Below are 19608 nucleotides of genomic sequence, written 5' to 3' on the forward strand. Positions count from 1 at the left end.
ACAGCAGGTGGGGAGTGTGCTTAGGTGAGCGCTGGAGGCCAGCACTCTGGAGGGGAGGCGCCTGACCTTGGTGGCAGCCACTAGTGGTGAGGGGGTTAACTGTTGGCCACCAGCCCCTGGAACTGACCCCCTCCTCCTCCCCGAAGTCAGGGTCTGCCTTTGGCCCTGGGAGGAAGGTTTCGGCAGGTGAGGCAGCTGTGAGGTCAGGGCTGCTCCACTTTCTGCCCAAGATCATTAATAACCAAGAACTGGAAAGATCATTAAGAGCTGAGCCTCCAAGTGGAGCTGAGCCTGCTGCTGGCTCTGAGGAGGGGCGACTCCTGCTCCCAGGCCAGACGCTGGCTGCCTTGTACCTTCTCTAGGAATATATTTGGCTGAGGGGATGGGAGGGGGAGGGGGGAAGGGGGGCAGGGAGATTATGAGTCCTGGGGGACAGGTAGCAGGAAGGGTACATCCTGAGTTCAGAACTAGCTTGGCCTGGCTTCCTGTACCACCAAGGGAAGGGAAGAAAGCCTGGCAGGGGAGAGGAGAGAGAAGTAAGGCCATAGATGTGTAATCATCATAAGCAAGGGCCTGGAGACCCAGACGCTCAAATACTGCCTTTTTTCTTTTGGTGAGATACAGGAAGAGAGAGGCCCTTGCTACTGGTCTCAGAGCAGGAAAATCTTACTAACTGGGGTCCCTTCTGCTGCTGCTGTAGCTGTTTTTCCTTGTGTCTAGCCGAGTGGCTTGTCGCCCAAGCCAGCTTTCTGCAGGGAGCCAGGTGTGTGTGGGAGAGGAGCGCAGAGTATGCAAAAGGGCAGGCTGATGCCAGGACCCTCCAGCCTAGCCTGTCCTGCTCTTTGAAAGGGAAGGACTGTCCTCTAGTTTCCTAGGAGACGGGGGAACCAGAGACAACCCCTCTCCCCAAAGCCCTCTAGATTCCAGAGAATTCAGGCCAATTTCCTGTTTCTGAATTGCAATTTGGTGACAATTCAGCTCATTAGGAGGCTAAGAAACCAAGTAGGTGTCCTAACGAGTCGGGGGCCGCTGGCTACAAGTGCAGGTATGGCTGGCGCGTGATGTGGGAGACAGGTGTCACTGAACAGCTTTATTGAGCACTTTTGTGCTGGGCACTAAAGCTCAGCACTTTAACCCCCACAACTGACCAGTGACACAGCTACTGTTACCCCACTTTACACATGGGGATGGACAGGTCACGGAGGCTCGCTGGTTGCAAGTGATCCACGCAGAAAGTACCCAATGCCATGCCTGGCACATAATGACCCTCGGCGGAGGTGACCCCTCCAGTGTGCAATCAATACCCCTGGCCCAGACAGAAGGGATCCCAAGCTCTCTCCAGCTTTCCAGTGGCCCTTAACCATGGGTCACCCTTGCTTGGGAATCTGCCCCCTAGACAGGATGCTTCCACCTCCCCCAGGCCTGGCACTGCCAGTCACTGCCCCTCTGCAGTGGCTTTCCAGGAGTGGGGTAGCAGCCCGTGTCCTCCCCTCTGACTCTGGCTTCTGCCTGTTGCTGGGGCTGCTCCTGGCTCTGTGGTGAGAATAGCTGTGTGGCTAGGGGCCTGACACAGCGCCACAGCCCACCTCCACTACCCAGCAGTGCCTCCCGGTCTGTCACCTGCCACCTGCCCCCTGCCCCATCTATAATCTTGCAGCCGCTGTCTAGCCTCAGGTGAGGAACAGCCAGGAGCTGCTGGCACGAGGTGCTGGGGCTCCGGTGAGTCTGGTGCTTCTGCAGGGAGGGAGGCAAAAAACGTTTACTCCCACCTTGACCTGGCCTGCCCCTGGGGGCATCTGGGTAGAGGCTGCTGGCTTTAAGCTTTCCTCCACGGCGACACCTGTTACTGGGTCAGGCTGGGCGGCATCCTCTTCTGCTCTCCCCACCACTGACCCTGGGGCGCATCTGCAAAATGGAAACCACAACGTAAACTTGCCTACTTTGCCGAGCTGATGACGGCTGCAGTTTAGTGTGCCTGATACACATGGAGAGCCAGCAGCACCTGGGGCTGTCTCGCTGCTGTGGTCCTCTGCCCCTGGCCCCAAGCCCCGCTGGCTGTCAGTGGCGGAAGCCTGGCATCCATGGAGAGGAGGGTGACCTCATCTCACTTCTAGCAGGAGGACACTGAGGAGCAAAGCAGCTCGACAACAGCAGTGGGGAGGGTCCCCGCTTGGCTTCAGCAATGTGGTCACTGTGGGCCTGTTCCCGCCAAGGCTGGGGCTGCCTCGGCTCAGAGATGGCAGGGAGCACAGCCACCGACTCCATGGCTGGGCGGCTCCAGACTGTCACATAAATCAACCTGGGCTTTATGAAGCTAATGAATTTGCTCCAAAATTTGGTTTGGAACCTGGGGCGGCAGGATGATTCAATCTGCTTTGTCTCTAAGCAAGAGGGAATGTAACTGGAGAAGGGGAATTCCAGATGCTTTAAGTTTTCAGCAAACAATCTAGAGAGAGCCCAGGCCACAGGAGCGAGGCCAGGTCTTCCTTGCTCTTGGCCTGGCCACTGCAGGCCCCTGCTCTACCCACCCTGAGGGGCCTCCTGGGAGGAGCCACAATGGCAGATGGAGCAGGGGCATTTGTTTTTCCTGTGGATGGAAAATAATGACACGTGGGGATAAGCTGTGAGGACCGCCAAGGGGTGACGGCAGTGAGAAAGCAGACTGAGGCCAATTACACCTCGAGGGACTCTCCCAGGCTTCAGCTGCCAGGGCAGAGGTGGTGCTACCTGCGGGCTCCCCACGTTTCCTGTAAATCCCACATCCCCCCGACCCTGAGGCCACCTTGGGTCCCAGGAGACCCTGCATCGTTGCTCTGTCAGAGGTCTGAAGACGGTGAGACACAGGGGAGGGGCTGAGCAAGGCACTGAACTCAAAAGAGGGAGGGGTGGGGCCTGAGACCCACCCCAGAGAGGCAGCTCCAGGACAGCAGCTCTGGGCTCTAGGACAGGTGGGACCAGGCCCAGGGCTGAGGGCAAGCCAGTGAGGGTCAGGAGGACCCCCAGGTCCTGAAAGAGTAGAAGGCACGTCGAAATGCAGAGTTCATTCGAGTCACCTGTGTTTCCCAGGAGGCCAGCCCAGCAAGTGTGTGCATGGCTGAGTGGGAGGTGGCTGGGGACCTGGCCTCCTTCCACGAGAATGGCAGCAGGGGCCCCATTCAACCCCACATCGCCCAAGGGACACAGACAGTGTGAACACCGAGCACCCATGCCCAGCCCCTAAGGGAGCCACCTTTAGTGCTGGAGTGGGAGCAGGGGCAGCCTGACCGCCGTCAGGGTGGGAACCTCGGAGTCCTCCCACTGCCATGTCACTGCCAAGCCTCGGAGGTGCCAGGTGGGGATGGCTTCCCTCTAGTAGGACCACCTGCACTACAGGAGGCCTTGAGGGCTCCAGCGGGGCAGCGAGGGCAGCAGAGGGTCCCTTTTAGGGACAAGCTCCAGGCTTTAGGCCCAGCTGGCAGGTGGCTGTGTCCCTGTAGAAGGGACGCTCCATCCAGCCTGCTACTCGAGCTCGCGCCCACAGCGAGTGCCCTCGCAGCTCTGTCTGGGACTCTGGTACCAGTTAGCACTTCTTGTTCTTGTCAGGGGGCCAGCCAGGCCCTCTCTGAGGCGGCGCCTAGCGCCTCCCAGGCCTGGTGGGAGGGTGGCCCCTGCTGTCACAAGCAGGCCTGGCTGGGATGCTTGCAGCCCCGGATTCACCTCTGAAGAGGCAGCAGCTGCTAGTGGAGGGTTCTGAGACAAGGATGCAGGAGGGGGCTGGAGAGGGGAGGGACATGGGCTGGGACAAATGATGGCAGTGCCAGCACCGCATCTCCCACCCTCCAGGGAGGAGCCTGCCTCTGGAGGTGGGGTCGGGGGTGAAGCATGTTGGAGAATGTGGGAGAGGGATGTGATTCCAGTAATGAGTCCTAGAACTTGGGAGCAGCCATGTGTCACCCAGGCAGGAGGACCTGCTGGGAGAGCAGCCCGGGGGAATGACGCCAGGTGCAGACTGGGTGGAAGGTGGGGTGGGAAGAAGACCCCCAGCTGGACAGAGGGTTTCCCCCTAGAGCCACAGTCCCACCTGCCCCATGGAGACCTGGGAGCAACTCAATCTGGGCTCTGCAGGTGAGGGGCGGGGCTGGGCACCCCACGCCTCCCAGCACCAGACCTGCCTGTCCTGCCATCAGAGCTTGGTCTCGCTGAGGACGATATTGGCCGTGACAAAGATGAAGCAGGAGAAAGCCCAGAGCAGCACGAAAGCCACCCAGAAGGTGTGGTGGAAAGGGGACCTGTGCTTGTTGCTGACCCCGCAGCCAAAGGCCAGTTGAGTGTCCCTGCGGCAGTGGTACACCAGGAAGGCGGGGATGATGTACTGGATGCCGGTGCCCGCGTAGGCCCCTGTGATGCCCACCAGGGACTCCAGGTCGTGGGTGCAGAAGGCCACCAGCACGGGCGGCACCAGGGTGATGGTGGGAAACACGACGCGGTCCACCACCCACGGGTATGTGCCGCCCTCGCGGTGGAAAAGCGTCTTCCAGTTGTTGCGCAGGGTCACGGCAATGATGGGGAAGTTGGTGCTGATGGTGAAGACCGGGAAGAGGCCCAGGAAAAAGCGCACAGCGGCCAGGCCCACGACGTCACAGCGCGCGAAGTTGAGGGTGTACATGTCCATGAGGCTGTTGCCTCGGAAGCAGAAGATGGCGGTGAAGGAGAGGAGGCCGTAGAAGGCCAGGATGAGCACGTAGTCCAGGAACACCAGCCTCGTGAGGTGGCGCTTGGAGGAGACGGGCGTGATGAGGGACGGCAGGGAGTGCTGGCACATGAAGGAGTAGACGCACACCCCAAACAGGTTCCGGACCCCCGAGAAGTCGGCCAGGGGCGGGTGCCCCTCCCCCTGTCCGTGCCCGATGCGGACCAGGGCCAGCACAATCATGACAGCGAAAGCTGGGAAATGAGAGAGGGGAGTCAGCCAGTGGGGACGGGCACAGCCCTACCTTGGAGTTTCTGGCCTGGTGGCACCTTTGTGAGGACTAGAGCCCCATGAGAAAGAATCATTAGGTGCAATCACGCAGCCCTGTTCTTGGGCAGCTCAACGGTGGTTGCTCATTAGATGAAGGAGGTCCTGCATCCCTCTCTGTCCTGTTCTCCCCTGCAGGGGGCCTGGGTATGGGGGGACAGGGCTGCGCTGGGGCCAGTGGCAGGGTGGCCTGGCTCTGCAGAGGTGGCAGCTCTGTCTTCTTAGAGGAGGATGAGTCCTGGCCAGGCACTGGCTGGCTCCCTCATTAGCCCCCCAGGGCTCTCAGGGGCTCTGCCAGCTTCCTGGCAGGGAGCAGGCTGGGTCAGGACACAGGGTCACCCTCTATCCTTTGGTTTAAAGAATGTGAGACTGGGGAGCTGGTGGGGTAGATGCAGAAGGGCAGGGAGCATTTATGAGGAGGTGTCCTCCTGGGCTGAGGGCATCTGCTAGACACAGCTGAGGCCGACAAGCAGGAGTGCTGGGAGCCCTGGGCAGACAGGTGGGTACCCAGGGGCCAAGGGCAGGCAGGAAGTTGCCAGTGGTCATGCCAGGGCAGAAATGACACCAAGGACCCTGGCTGCGGACTGCCGAGTCCTGGGCTGCTGATACCGAGGCTGGAGGCAGGTGGCACGTGGCTCTGTTTTCCTGGGCCTGGCAGCACAGCTACAGGGACTCCGTGGAAGTGGAAGGCGGCTTGTGGACCTTATCTGTTCAGAGTGAACAGCTTGCATTGCTGATGGAGACCGGGCTGGCTTCACTTCGCAGCCTTTTATGATGACCCTCCTTCTGGGCCGCCACGGGAGACAGGCTCACAGCACGTCCTCCAGACCGAGCTCCCCAGAGGCAGCCTGCGCAGCCCAGGCACAAGGGGCTGTGTCCCGGCACTCTGAGGAGATGGCATGCTTAGATCTTTCTGCGTCTCTGGCTTCTGCCCTCTGGTCTACCCAGAACCGCGGTTAGCTACTCACACATGGAGACCACCGGCGTCCATGTCTGTTCTGAAGCTGACCAAGCCCTGTTCTCTCTGTTTGGAACATATCTGACAGCCCCTCTAGCCTGCGCCCTCACCCCTCAGGTGAAGCCCACGGGGACATGTTACATTTCTTGGTGAGCAGCACAGGCAAGTGTGAAGGGGCAGTGGCCAAATAGGCCAGCTCAAAGCTCGGTGGCTCCTGTCTGGGGCCTGGGCAGAGCCTCAGGGCTCTTCTGCAGGTGGGCATCTGGGTACTCTATGGTCCCCTTTGGGCCAGGCACACTCCCCAACTCCTGGAAGAAAGAGGTGGTTCTGATGGGACCCACAGGGAGCCAGGCAATGTCTTCCCATAATGACACTTGGGAGTGGGATGGAATCTTCATCTATTACTTTTAATCAGAACTGCCTGACACTGTCGGGGATGGGAGGGGAGGAGGGGAATGTGGAAACCGGCCTGAGAAAATTGCCAGTAAAGAAGATGATTTGTTTCTGCCTCTCACCGCCCACTCCAGTCCCTGCCACTCATGACTCTGAGGGCCTGGGGACTCTTCCTCCCCCGGCATCACACATCGTCCCAGTCCTGGTCAGTCAAGGGGAAATGGTGACCTAGCTCCTTCCAGTCTCAGCCCAGGGAGCTGCCTCCAGCTTCTCCCAATGGGGATGCATGGCACAGGACACCTGTGGGACAGCCCAGGACCCTGAGCAATCTGCTTGCCCCAGAGATTTCTGAGGGTGGGTACGGGGGGTGTGCGCAGCAGAAGCCTGTGTGGGAGATCCACCCCACAGGGGGTGTGGCAGGGCAGGGTGTGCGGGAGGGGGTGCCAGGGAGAGACTAGGCAGGCTGGAGGTGGAGTCCCTGTGTGCCAGAAAGGGCTACAGGGAGAGCTAAGCAGGGTGGCACTGGGGTACAGTGGGCAGAATGGGCCCAGGGGCACCTGGTGATTATTCAGGAGGTTGCAGCAGGCAGTTCTGCCATCGTAGGTGGGGCATGAGGGTCAGGACAACGGGGGCAGCTGCTGTAGGGCAAGATTAAAATCCTGGACTGCCACTGCCATCTCAGGGCGCCACCTTGACACCTGGCACTTGGCCCTGGCCAAGGCTGGCATGAACTTAGAAAAAGGCAAGTGGAGAATTCCTCTAGCTGTCTGACGCTTGGCCCTGGGTCTGCTGAGCAGGCAAGAAGGCAGGAAGAGGTCAGCTGTCTGGACGTGAGCATCCCTGTCACTGCTCTCTCCTGCCCTGGACGCAGCTCATGCTTCTCTGCTCCCAGCCTTACATCTCCAAAGAAAGGCAGCTCTCCTAACAGCCCTGACTGTGGGATTTCCTCACGGTAAATAAAATAATTTACAAAGTAGGTTTCCAAAGAAATGAGATGAGCGCACACACATGCACCCCACCCCTGAAATGTACCCCTTCTAACTGGCATCCTCCAGAGCGGCTGTCTTGGGAAGAGGCTGCCTCTGAGGCCAACAGTGGTACGGAACAACCTCTAGAATCTTTGGCTAGAACAAAGCCACTGTGGCCTGGCGCAGTGGCTCACGCCTGTAATCCCGGTACCTTGGGAGGCTGAGGCAGGCAGATCACCTGAGGTCAGGAGTTTGAGACCAGCCTGGCCAGCATGGTGAAACCCAGTCTCTACTAAAAATTAGCTGGGCTTGGTGGTGCACACCTGTAATCCCAGCTATTTGGGAGGCTGAGGCAGGAGAATCACTTGAACCCAGGAGGCAGAGGTTGCAGTGAGCCGAGATCATTGCATTATTGCATTCCAGCCTGGGCGACAGAGCAAGACTCAAAAAAAAAAAAAAAAAAAAAGAATGAAGCCATGGCCATGGGTGATTTAAAAAATGGATTTCACGGTCTTTCAGCCATAATTAGTTTTACCTCATAATGCCACTACCTAGATTAGTCATCCATTTTGTTCTTTTAATTGTCTTAAACAAGTCTATTTCCAAAAACCAAGTCTACCTTCGTGAGCTGGATGTTTGCTGCTGCCTGGGAGTCAGAGCAGATGCTAGAAGCTCTTGGGAGGTGATTCCAGAGCATTAGAAAGTAGGATGAACCGGGGGCAGGTGTAGCTGCAGGGCCGTGTGGGCCTTCGTGAGCTCCCCTTGGTCACACCCTGTGCTGCTGTCCAAAGCTCACCCAGCTGTGTGGCAGCTCGGCTGCACGGAGACGCCACTAGCTCTGGGGCTGAGCAGACAGAGTGCACACCCAGCCAAGGTGGGTCGTTCACCCGTGAATCCTGACCTGTGCTCAGAGCACCCACACACCAGGAGGGGGAGAGGCTGCCGTGGTGAGGAGTGCACCTGGGAAGGGCAGGTGGTTCTACAAGAGCCACGGCCCCCAAAACAGGGGTGAGGACCAGCTTCTCAGTGGAAATGGCCCCAGCCAAGGCGGAGGGTGAACCCCAGCTACCTGGGGAGGTGGGGGCAGGGCCCTCCGGTTCCCCATCACCATGAGGCTATGAAGGCGGGTGCTGGACTCTGTCCCTTGGGAGTGGAGAGTGAAGGGAACTGTTCCAGCCTGGTCTCCAAACCAGCAAGTTCAAAACAAACTAGCACCACCTAGAACCTCAAGTTCCCTGGAGACATAGAGGAAAGGAAGAGAAGGAAGGAAGGAAGGGAGGGGAAGGAGGCAGGGACGGAAGGAGGGAGGGAGGGAGGGAGGGGAGGTCAGGGTCCTGACCTTGTGGGGTCCCAGGACCATAAGCACAAGGCTTACCCCCACAGCCCACCTGGCCAGGCCCCTGTGACCCCACCCCTTTGTCTGGCCCCTTCCTCCCTCCTTCCCCTGGCTGCGGAAGGAGCAGAGTTCAACAGCCATCTCCTAGATTGATTGCCGAATCCCTGGGAGACAGCTGCTCCAAAACCTCATTAGGTCTGATTATAAATCAAGATGAAATGAGGATGACAGGTTGTGGAGACCCTGCCAGGATGCGTGGCAGGGAGTAGGGCTCCGAGCGCCACGCCGATATCCGGGGCTCGGCCACAGCCGCCGAGACAGCCTGCGGCCACCTCGTGGATGCTGTGTGGGAGGCCAGACGGGCGCGGAGGCGGGACAGAGCAGAAAGTGCTCCCCAGACAGCTAAGGACCAGACACCCACGGTCAGATGTGCAGGGGGGTCTGCCCCCAGCATGGCCGGCAGTTCCCCAAGAGCCTATCACAGGCAGTGAATGTCCAAAACACCTGCGTCCACGTTCACCCACAATTCCACACCGGGAGTCCTGCTCCGAGAGGTGGGGACCAGCAATGAGGAGCCGGGAGGAGGCAGAGGGGAGGACGGGGGAGGAGGCTGATATGGGTCACACAAGCAGCTGTTGGGCCTCAGAAGCCTCAGCTACAAAGTGACAAGGGGAGGCAGGAGACTTCTCTTTCCATATCTGAGTAAAAGCCACTGCAAAAGCCACTGCACTTGTCTTGTGTAACCCATGGGCCCAACTGGACCGTTCATTCCTTCAACAAGAATGGACTGTGTCTCTGTTGGGTGCCGGGCACTATGTTAGCCATCTGGGGACAGTGGACTGAGACAAGGGCCCTGTCTTTCCGGAGCCCAGAGTCCAGGGGACAACAGGTAGAAGGTATGGGGACAAATTACAACCAAAGAACGGGCCAGTTATTAGGTATATGATGAGATCCCTGTCACGGGAGGCGGCCAAGGCCAAGGGGAGGAGGCCACCTGGTGGGGGGTCCCAGAGGGAACCAGGCATCAGACAGGAGGTGGAGGGCCTTTCAGGGCCGTTCCACCCTACACGGCCTGTGGCTGCTGTGACTCCTCACGCTTTAGGAGGAGCAGGTCAATGCAGGGTGAAGATGAGGAGTGGGGCACCCAGAGGCAGAGCCTCACTGAGGGCCCATGAGGTTGCCTGCCAAGGCTGCTGGCTGCTCGCAGGCTTGTCCTGACAGTGGATCTCAGCTCCACACTCGGGCCTCGCCATCCTGATTCACCTGAGCTGCAGCCGCTCCCCCCCTTGCACACTGACACCCGGGGAGGGAGTGAGGAAGACACAGGAGTGAAAGCACAGGAAGTCACTGTCTCGGGGCTGAGATAAAACAGGCACCAGTCCTGAGCTGCCAGAGGCCAGTGAGAGGAGGCGCCTCCCTTCCCTTTCTGAGGACTGAGCTGCCTGGAGGCACATCCAGTGTACGGGCATCTGGACAAGCCAAGGTTCATGTTAATATCAGCTCTGCAGCAACCTCAAGCATGGTAGTCAAGGTGCAATTTCACATCAAGATATGTTCTCACAACATGCGAGTCCTCAGGCTCCTAAAGCAGTCAGAAGAGAAGCGGCCCTTCCCCAGACAGCCTCAGCCCGGCAAGAGCCAGATAAGAAGTCCCTGCAGGCACCGCCTCCACATCTGTCTGTCCTCACTACTCCTCTCCTTGACAGGGAGGAGGCCAGGAAAGCCCACCCCTCTGAACACCTGCCAAATGGTAAAGGTGGCGCTGGTTTATAAGGCGATGAGTCAACAAACACCCACATCTCTCCCAAATCCCTCCCTTCCAGAATATCCCCTGCCCTCCTGGAACCTCACCCTGCGGGCCTGGGGGAAGAAAGGGGCCTTGTTGGCCAGATGAAGCCATGACTGGACCAAGACCTTGCAGGTGACTTATTGGGGCCAGATGGGGGATGAGCAGGTGTCTGGAGTTGGGGCCGAGGGCCCTAATGCTCATGTTTGGGGAGTCCTATCAGCAGAAAGATCAGAGTTGTCAGTAGCCAGCCCCATCCTTCCTGCACTGAATGCACACCCTTGGGCATCAACATAAGCGCCGGCTGAGCTGGAGGTGTGGAGAGGGAGGAGCTCCTTCCGGGTCCTCGCAGGCAGCCTTGGTCTCAGCCATGTGAAGCCTAAGCAGGAGTCAACAAACACCCTTCCTTACAGAATGCTGGGTTCGTGTGGGGCTGGAGAGAGCTGGGTGACCTGCCCAGGCACCACTGGAGTTGGGGAACAGGGGCCAGAGCTCTCCAGGTCTGGGTAGGGGGCAGAAAGAGCCCTCCCAGGAGCCCCCACCTCTGCTGTGGGGGCGCACATGAAGCTCTCCCCATGAGCATGTGAGGATGGGGCACTGAGCCCCTCCTGGTGGTTTTCCTGTTTCTTCATCCCCATGACTAGCTCTGGGATTACACAAGGGCTACTTCTGAGCAGCCTAAATGCTGCCCACGCTCTCCCTGAAAGTAGCAACAAACCCATCAGGCTCTGACAGAGAAGCACCGAGAAGCATCTAGAGCTGTGCTGACCACCAGGGCCACACAAGGCCGAGGCTACTGAGCACTGGAATGTGGCTGGTTCAAACTGAGGGGAGCTCAGGTGTAAAACACACCAACTTTCAAAGACTTACTGTGTGGCCTGGTGCTGAGGCAGGCGGATTACTTGAGCCCAGGAGTTCGAGACCAGCCTGGCCAACATGATGAAACCCCGTCTCTACTAAAAATACAAAAATTAGCTGGGCGTGGTGGCACATGCCTGGAGTCCCAGTTACTAGGGAGGCTGAGGCAGGAGAATCGCTTGAACCCAGGAGGTGGTGGTTGCAAGGAGCCAAGATCACGCCACTGCACTCCAGGCTGGGTGACAGAGTGAGACTGTCTCAAAAAAGAAAAAAAAAGACTTAGTGTGGAAAAGGAAGGTGAAGTATCTCACTTTCATTTTCTTCACAATTACATGTTAAAAGATATTTTTGATATGTTAAATCAGTATATTATCAAAATGAATTGAATTTCAAGATGTGGCTACTACATATTAAAAACTTCTCCAGGTGGCTGGCCCTGTATTTCCACAGGTGTCTCAGCGGGGGTTTCTGTGGGCTGTGCTGGGGGTCTGTGGGCTGTGTGGATGTGTGTGTACCTGGGAAGCACTTCAGCTGCTGGGGATTTGAAAGATTTCTGCCTCCTGCCACTGACCTCAGCCCAGGACTCCTCACTCTAATCCAGTCACCTGCCCTGATTTGCATGGGGACCCTGAAGACCTAGGGTGCATCTGTGATGCTGCATGAATCCTTCTCGGAAAGCCTAAGGACACATGGGCTCTGAGTGCCAGACTGTGACCACCAGAGCAGCCTGACCTGCCAAGAGGGGCACTGGCTGGGTCTAGGGTGCTATGGAACTGGTCTGTGGTCCTAGGCCACTATCAGAGGGACATCTCCATAAGGGTGTGAGCTGGAACAGAGGCTCTCAGGAGCCACGGAGGGCCCTGCCCAATGGTCCCTGCCCAGAGGCCCCCACCCCCAGCCTGCTCATCCTTTTCTACAGGGCCTGGAAGGAACGGGGAGTATGGGGAGCACGCATCCATTAGGGCCAGACCACATATGGCAACTCCTCCTCCCTAATCCCTGGGTGCCTGAGTTGTGCACGCATACTCAGAGCCCTGACCCTGACAGCCAAGGGAGAAGGGGACTGATTTCCTCCCAGGCATGGGCCCCCCGGCCCTTCACACATGCCAGGACTGAGCTCTGCCTTGGGATGGCTGCTTCCTGGAGAGCTGCCCCTGAAACTCTCTGACCTCTGAACCTGGCTTCAGATGCCCCTGAGGCCAGGCCGCTCCAAGCCCCATGCCATTCTCTGTTCCCCATGTGCAGCTCTGGCTCTGACACTGCGAGGTGGAGGCCATCTATCACGGCGGCTGTCTGGGAGCAGCGCTCTCTTTTCCAAGCAGAGAATCAACATGCCAGGGCTAATGATAACAAACGGTCGGTGGTGTGCCCATCACCAGATTGGGCACCCGCACTCCAGGCAGGGAACAGGACTAGGGGAGGACTCGGTGCGAGCTTCCTCCTTCACCACTGCTCAGCCCTCAGAGGTGCCAGGCTGCAGGGCTCTCTGGCTTTAGCTGGGCCATCGGAAGAGATGGGTGGGCAGCACCAGCCTGAGCAGAGAACCACTGGAGAGCAGCCTAAAACACGGGCAGGTGACTGGGCATTTGTTCCTAAAATAATCGGACCAACCACAGCAGAAGGAGACCCACCTTTTTAAGCTGGAGGTGGAGGAACCCACGGATCTTGTAGCCTAGAGGTGTCAGCGACACCAGGACACAGTCCCAGCTTGGAAACAGCCAAGTCACACTGGGCACAGCTCCTGAATCTGCCACTTAACTGTGCAATCTTGGGGCAAATTGTTTCATTACCTTTAAAAATGGAGATGAGGCCGGTGGCTCACGCCTGTAATCCCAGCACTTTAGGAGGCAGAGGTGGGTGGATCACCTGAGGTCAGGAGTTCGAGACCAGCCTGGCCAACATGGAGAAAACCCATCTCTACTAAAAGTACAAAAATTAGCTGGGTGTGGTGGCTCATGCCTGTAATCCCAGCTACTTGTGGGGCTAGGGCAGGAGAATCACTTGAGCCCAGGAGGTTGAGGTTGCAGTGAGCTGAGACTGTACCACTACTCTCCAGCCTGGGCAACAGAACGAGACTCTGTCTCAAAAAAATAAATAAATAAATAAATAGATAAATGGAGATGATTGTAGGCATGCTGACGGGTGGAGTGAGATGGGGCAGTACCTCGCTGGGCAAAGCGGGCTCGCAGCAGTCACTCAGAAAGCTGCACATACCTTCGATCCCTGCAGAAACCAAGTTCTCCTCCCGAAAGCCCAGCTCCCAGGCAAGCAGGAAAACCTTTGTCAAACCCTTCTCATCTAGCTCTCCTTGCGCTCTGAGGAGGGGGACTAGATGATACTACTACCCTACCTTCCTGGCCAGGTCAAGCTGCTGACAGAACAGTTCCCAGGAACACCTCATCACTGGCCTCAGCTAAACTTTGGGGCTCTGGGGGTCAGGGATGGGAAGGGGGGCAAGGAGGATCCCAACAGGCTGCTCATCCCTCCTCTGTCAACCAGAGTGACCCTCAGTTCCTCCTCTCCACCCCTGACGCCACCAGCATCTTTAAGGCTACTCAAGGCCAAGCGGTCCCCACCACCTACCTCTGGCGTCCCGGTATATGCCCTCTCCAGGAGGGGCTAAAGGAGACAGGCTCTTTGGAGCCTGAGCTGGCCCATCCCTCCTGGGGCGGCACCTACCTGCACTTGGCCTGTGGTGTGGGTGAGGGCTCTGCCTGGGAGGAGCTCTCTTTGGGGACTATGAGAAGTCCCCACACGGATGTGCTACGTACCAAAAGCATCCTTGCCTTGGGTCTGGTTTTCATTTCAGACCTGTAGGGCATTCAGCATGTGCGAGCTTTGCCTACCAACTCACCCACCACTCACTTGGGTTTCTGCTGAAAGGAGGGAATCTAAAGCCAATCGATATTCCCACGTGGGCCAGCTCCTGTGCTTTCTGGAGGATTCTAGCTTCGTCTACTCCTCACTCTGGGAGAAGAAAAGAGCGCTGAAACAATCAGCTCTATAGGACGAGGTTCTATACCATGGCTAAATTATTCAGCCCAAAGGACTGAGAGCAGAGTCCGCCTCTCCCCAGGGTGGCAGGAGGCGGCGGCAGCTGGTGAAGGGCAGGTGTCTGAGCCTCTGGAGCAATCAAGCCTCCGTTGGAAATCAAGGGCTCTGGCCTTTTCATCCTTCCACTTCCCCACACCCTTGGAGCCTGGCAGGTGGCGCCTGGGAGGGCAGGGTCTCCATTTTTCATTCTTAAGTTGTCAGAGCAAGCTCAGTGTGCAATCACTGGGGAGGCAGGGCCAAGGGGCCTCTGGCTGCTGGCTGCCTAATCTCCTTCCTGGAGATTGGAAACATAAAATTTCAGGCCCTGTCACCTTTCCTGCAGGCTGCTCAGCCCTTTCCTTTCCAGCAGCCAGCTAGATGCAGAGAGACAGGAAGGAGAGAGTGAGGAGATGAGGAGAGGTGTACAGAGCAAGGACGTGTGGCCCCTCCTGAGTCTGAATGTAACTCTGGAGCTCCAGCGCTGCCATGGGCCGGGTCAGCCCTGCAGATGAGTATGACTGCCTGACTTGCTGCAAGGTTGACTCACCCTGCCCACCTGAAGCCCAGTTCTGCGCAGAGGCCAGGCCTGTCATCATTGCTGGGTCAGACTCGACCCATGACCACCAGTGATCTGGGACTTAGTTTCCTTGCCTTGTCAGTGCCCGGACAGCTGGGCCACCGACCTCCTGGGCAGAGCAGGAGTCTCTATCTGGTAGCTGGATCTGCCCATCTCGGCTGCACACAGATCAGAACTGATAACGAAGGCTGCTTAGAGGAGAGGTGTGGCTGAAAGGGCAACACCCTTTGCTCAGGGCCAAGTGAACTCTCACATCAGTCCTGACTGATGCTAAGGAAAGGCGTAATTTGGCAGCACACGGCTGGCTGTTCGCCAGCAAGCGTTCGTTAACTGCCTATTTTACCTTAAGACAGAAACACTGGGTTTCTCTCCTATAAGCGGACCTCTGTGCATTTGCAAAAAGAACTAGAAAGCCAAGAATAAAATTAAGACCAAAATGAAACATACACAAAAGGTTTTTCTAGATTTCCTCCACTGGGGGTGTAACCAGTCAGCTGGACACAGAATAGCCCAGGAGAGCCCCGCACAGCGGCCCAGTAGGAGGGTGGGCAAGGCTGCCACAGAGACCTGGGCCATGCAGGACTGCTGACGGCAAGGTGGCGTGGGGCTGGCACATGAGGCTGTCTGCATGGGTGTACAGGGGCATTTTGGGGGGTCCTTCCGGGACCTCTGAGAGGCACTAGTTGAGTGGCTGTGGAGGAATTCCGATGCCAAGCTGGCAGCAGTGGGCACCAGATGGCCCAGACATGAGACCCCGGCTGCCAGTGGTGACGGATCGGCACGGTCTTACTGGGAGGCTGTCCACAGGGATCAGTCACGGGTCTGGGGACAGGTAAACACCAGCAAGCCTCATGTTCCCAGGGGATGGCTTCCTCTTGGGGGCCTCACCTGCCACCACTGCCACGTCCCACCTCTCCCTGTCAGCTTGGAAAACAAATCTGGGGCAGTTGCTGCGGGAGGTGGGGAGAGTGGGGCTGAGAACTTCATGAGGCAGGCTCAAGTTCATCCACAAACGCCTGGAGAGGACAGCGTCTGACCCACTTTGAGGGGAACACAGACTTGGGAAGAGTGTGTGCGGCGTCTGCTCTGCATACACAATGAGAGGGAAGGGAACCCTGCGGTCCTCGGCTGCCCAGGTCCAAGGAAGGCTGTGGCGCTCCAGAGCAGCCTTTATTAGAAAGGTTTGAGTTTTTAATAACCCCAAATGGGGAACCCTGTGCTGAGCCAGCTGTTCATGGGAGGCATCTGCAGGCATCTGCCGGGGAAAGTTGATAATGGGACTGAAGTCCCTTCCAGCCGGAGAGCTCCCTGTGGCAGGCGCAGGCCTCCAGCCATCGGTGTAGGTGCTCAGGCTTGGGCTCCGAGCCCCTGCGCTGCGTCTCCCCTCAGCATCCCTGGTCTACCTGCGGCCGGCAGAAGCTAGAGCCCCTGCTCCTCTGTGAGATGGGCCTGCCTTTCGTTCTCCCAGCTCAGAGCTTCCCCGAAGTGGATCGGAGTAGATGCTGGGGGCTGTGGAGCAGAAAAAGGGCTCCTCTCCAGGCACCACAGCTGGGATGTGGCAGAGGGGAGGCTGTCCAGAGCCAATCTGGGTGCTTCTAGACCTCACCGTGACACCAGTGTGGACACCCAGTGCCATGCTCTCTTGAGGTGGCTGTGGTCATGTCCCCGGTCTCACGGCCAGCCTCCAGAGAGGCTCATCTTGATGCCACTCTTGGGATGCGGCGGCTGACCAAGATGACTCTGAAGACAGCCACGCTCACGGTGGCTCCCCTCTGTGCACCGTGCAGGTGCTGTGCTAACACGGTCCCATTCGAGGCCCCACTGCCACAGCACAGACAAGGAGCCTGGCGGAGGAGGCTCGGTCCATCTGCGAACACTGGGAGTAAACACCACCTGTCCCACACGGCAGGGAACAAGGCAGGGAGGTCCGGCGTGACCTCCAGTAGGTGCGCCACCTGACGCAGAGCAGCTACTGGAGACCCGACTGCTCAGGAACCTGTGGCGGCCGCCTGGGGGTGAGCCGGCCAGGAAGCACAACAGCCTCACTGCTAGGGACAGGACACTGAGACCCTCCTTCCCCGTGTGGATTCAGAGGTATCCGCCACCCAGGCATTCCACGCTGACCAGTCCAGTCTCCCCTGAACTTATTTGGGGAGCAAAAGAAATGCGCAGACATGATGGCATATCATCCATGCTTTGAGTTCCTGGACAAGTGGTAGTTACAAAGGCATTTAACCCTTTCAGTGCCATTCTGGCAGAACGAGAGGGCTTCCGAGGCTACTAAAGGGGAGGAGGGCAGAGCAGAGCCCCTTGGAGGAGCTGGCCCGAAGGCTCCTCAGCACAGTTCCAGGGCTGCTGTCTCTTCCGGCCTCATTTCAACAGATGGCAGAACTAATTCCTAATTAAGCCCAAGAAAGTTTCCGGCTCAGCACATTTATTTATGATTTTCCGGTCCCTTTGGTGCTCATTCTTCCCCTTTGTCTTCCTGGAACCCAAGCCAGCTTATTGCCAACCCTGAGCTCCCCACTCTGCTGTTGGGAAAGCATGGCCTCATCTGGGGAGAGGGGAGAGGGGAGAGGAAGGGGTATGGCAGGAGTGTGGGAAGGAGGGAGGGTTGTGCGGGACTCGGTCACACAGCTGCTTTTAAGACAGAATGAAAAGGGAGTTTGTGGCGAATTGACAACTTGGCACAGACTTGAGAGGACAAACAGGCTTCTGAGCTCCACCGCCTTTAGGGTGGTTCTCAAAAAACTGCCTGGAGTGAGCTTGGCCCAGAGGTGAGAAACCCTCATGGGGTCCCTCCCCCAAGCAGGGCTGCCAGCTCTGTGTAGCTTGGTGGCTCCAGGGGGACCTCCGGCCTCCATCCCCATCATCCCCTCCTGAGCCTTGCTGCATCCAAAGTTGGGAGGGGAACACACCTGCCTCCAGCGCTGGGAAGAAAAATGCCCCAGTGGTCCCAGTGCTGGCTGCTGGGGACAGAACCCTAGACCCGGCTGCATTTCAGAGTGTACTTAACTGGGCAATTTTTCTTCTGGCGAGAGGGCTGTGTCATAGAAAGGTTTGCTTTTTAAGCCCAGAGGTCTGAGTCTCTCATGGAGAAAAATCACTCCTGTGCTGTCGCCCCCAGCAGCGTTCTGGAGGAAAGGTTTGCCAGGGAGGCTCCTGACATTTGATTATCTCTTGGATCAAAGGAAAAGAAAGGCAGATGACTTGCTAAGACAACAATGTCAAGACAACAATGTCACCACCAAAAAAACAAGTGCTGTCGACCTTCACGAGCTGGTCTCCACCTCCGGCTCCTGATGCTGCCAAGAGCCTCTCTCGAGGCCACTGTCACCTGCTCCGCAGCACTGCAGGGCCCCGGGAGCCTCGGGTGGGAGACCTGGGGGTGGGAAGAGGCTAGGGGAAACAGCAGTGGACTTTCTAAAGCAACTGTCAAGTCTACTGTGAGCCTGACTCCAGGGAAGGAGGGTCTTCAATAGCAGAATGGCAAGGGGCCCAGGCTGTCCCCTGCTGCCTTCCAGGACCCCGGGCCCTGATGGCCACGGAGCTCGGCTCCTCCTCTGACTGACGCAGGGGTACAGCTGGTCTCCTGCTCAGAGACAATCGCTCTTTATTTGCCCTCAGCCTCCTCTTCTCCTTTTCACAATCTTCTCCCAGACACAGGGAGGAATCTGTCGCGCTAAACAAGTGCAGGAGTCTTCTGAAGCCATTACCTGTCACTATCCTGGGTGTCATCCCCTCTTGGGCTGTCACGCTGGCTAAAGCAGGAATGTCCCCTCTACCTCTCCCCAGACTGTTCCCGTCCTCCTAGATGAGGGGAAGGAGACGGGAATCAGCTCAGCTTTCTCCATGCCAGTGTCCAAGGGGCCCTTCCTCCTCCCCACTGCTGAGGGGCAGGTCAAGTGCAGCCAGTCCCCACGCAGGGTAGGGGCCAGACCTTGGGGCTACAGACACAGCTGCGGGAAGCCACAGGAGCTGGAGCACCAGACTTAGGCCAGGAAGGCAAGGAGAGGGGAGAATGGTTTTCTCCAACCCTGCTTTACTGAGAAAGCTTCTTCTGAGACTACCAGGTCTTACCCACTTGGCCTTACCCAGAGCTTTCAAATACTTCATATAAGCAGAGAAACAGGAAAGGCGGGCGGCTGAGCGCTGGTGTTTCTGATCCCTGCTGACTCTGACTTCTGGACATAATCCCTCCTGGCACCCGGGGAGGCTCCATTCTAAATCTGTCCTTGGAGCCGGCGGGATCCCCAGGTCCTAAGTAACAATTCTCATCTTCCCCCAGGTAGTCATGTTAAATTAACCTGGGGCTTTGGAACTTGCGAGTGAAATGTGGGAACAGCACTCACTGGTAAGTACGTGACCAGACAGACTGAACGGGGCAGATGCAGCCTTCCACCCGGTCCGGGGATGGACAAGTGTCCTCCTGCTTCCTTGTGTCAGCTGGATGGCCAAGGACGGGCTCAGCCCAGATGATGTACCCCTGCGGGCGCCTCACAACTCGTCTCTGTCCTGCTCTCATTTCCTTGCAAGGACAAACCAAGAGTGCAAAGAAGTTACAGGCTGGTGAGTTTGGCTCAAGACAAGGAAAAACTTTCCAGCACTGACATAAGCCCCTCAGAGTGGAGTGGGAGCCTCACCCAGTTGTGAGCTCTGGGCCCCAGAGGCCACCCTGTCCCCTGTGCTGTACAGCCTGCTCC

The 19608-nt window shown here is 57.7% G+C and overlaps 1 protein-coding gene across 3 annotated transcripts in view; it reads right to left on the reverse strand.

The window, feature by feature from the left end:
- Positions 1-1062: 1062 nt before the first annotated feature.
- The window catches only part of TMEM104 (transmembrane protein 104), a 61827-nt gene continuing 43281 nt past the window's right edge, over positions 1063-19608 (reverse strand). For all 3 annotated transcript variants that reach the window (XM_012453754.2, XM_012453753.2, XM_064369601.1), the window contains one exon: positions 1063-4923. In XM_012453754.2, the coding sequence (XP_012309177.2) occupies positions 4163-4923 (761 nt within the window). In that variant the 3' untranslated portion in view covers positions 1063-4162. The remainder of the gene's footprint in view (positions 4924-19608) is intronic.

This window comes from Aotus nancymaae, unplaced genomic scaffold (genome assembly GCF_030222135.1).
Source record: "Aotus nancymaae isolate 86718 unplaced genomic scaffold, 86718_ANA_hifiasm-v0.15.2.pri h1tg000089l, whole genome shotgun sequence".
In the NCBI taxonomy this organism is placed as follows: domain Eukaryota; kingdom Metazoa; phylum Chordata; class Mammalia; order Primates; family Aotidae; genus Aotus; species Aotus nancymaae.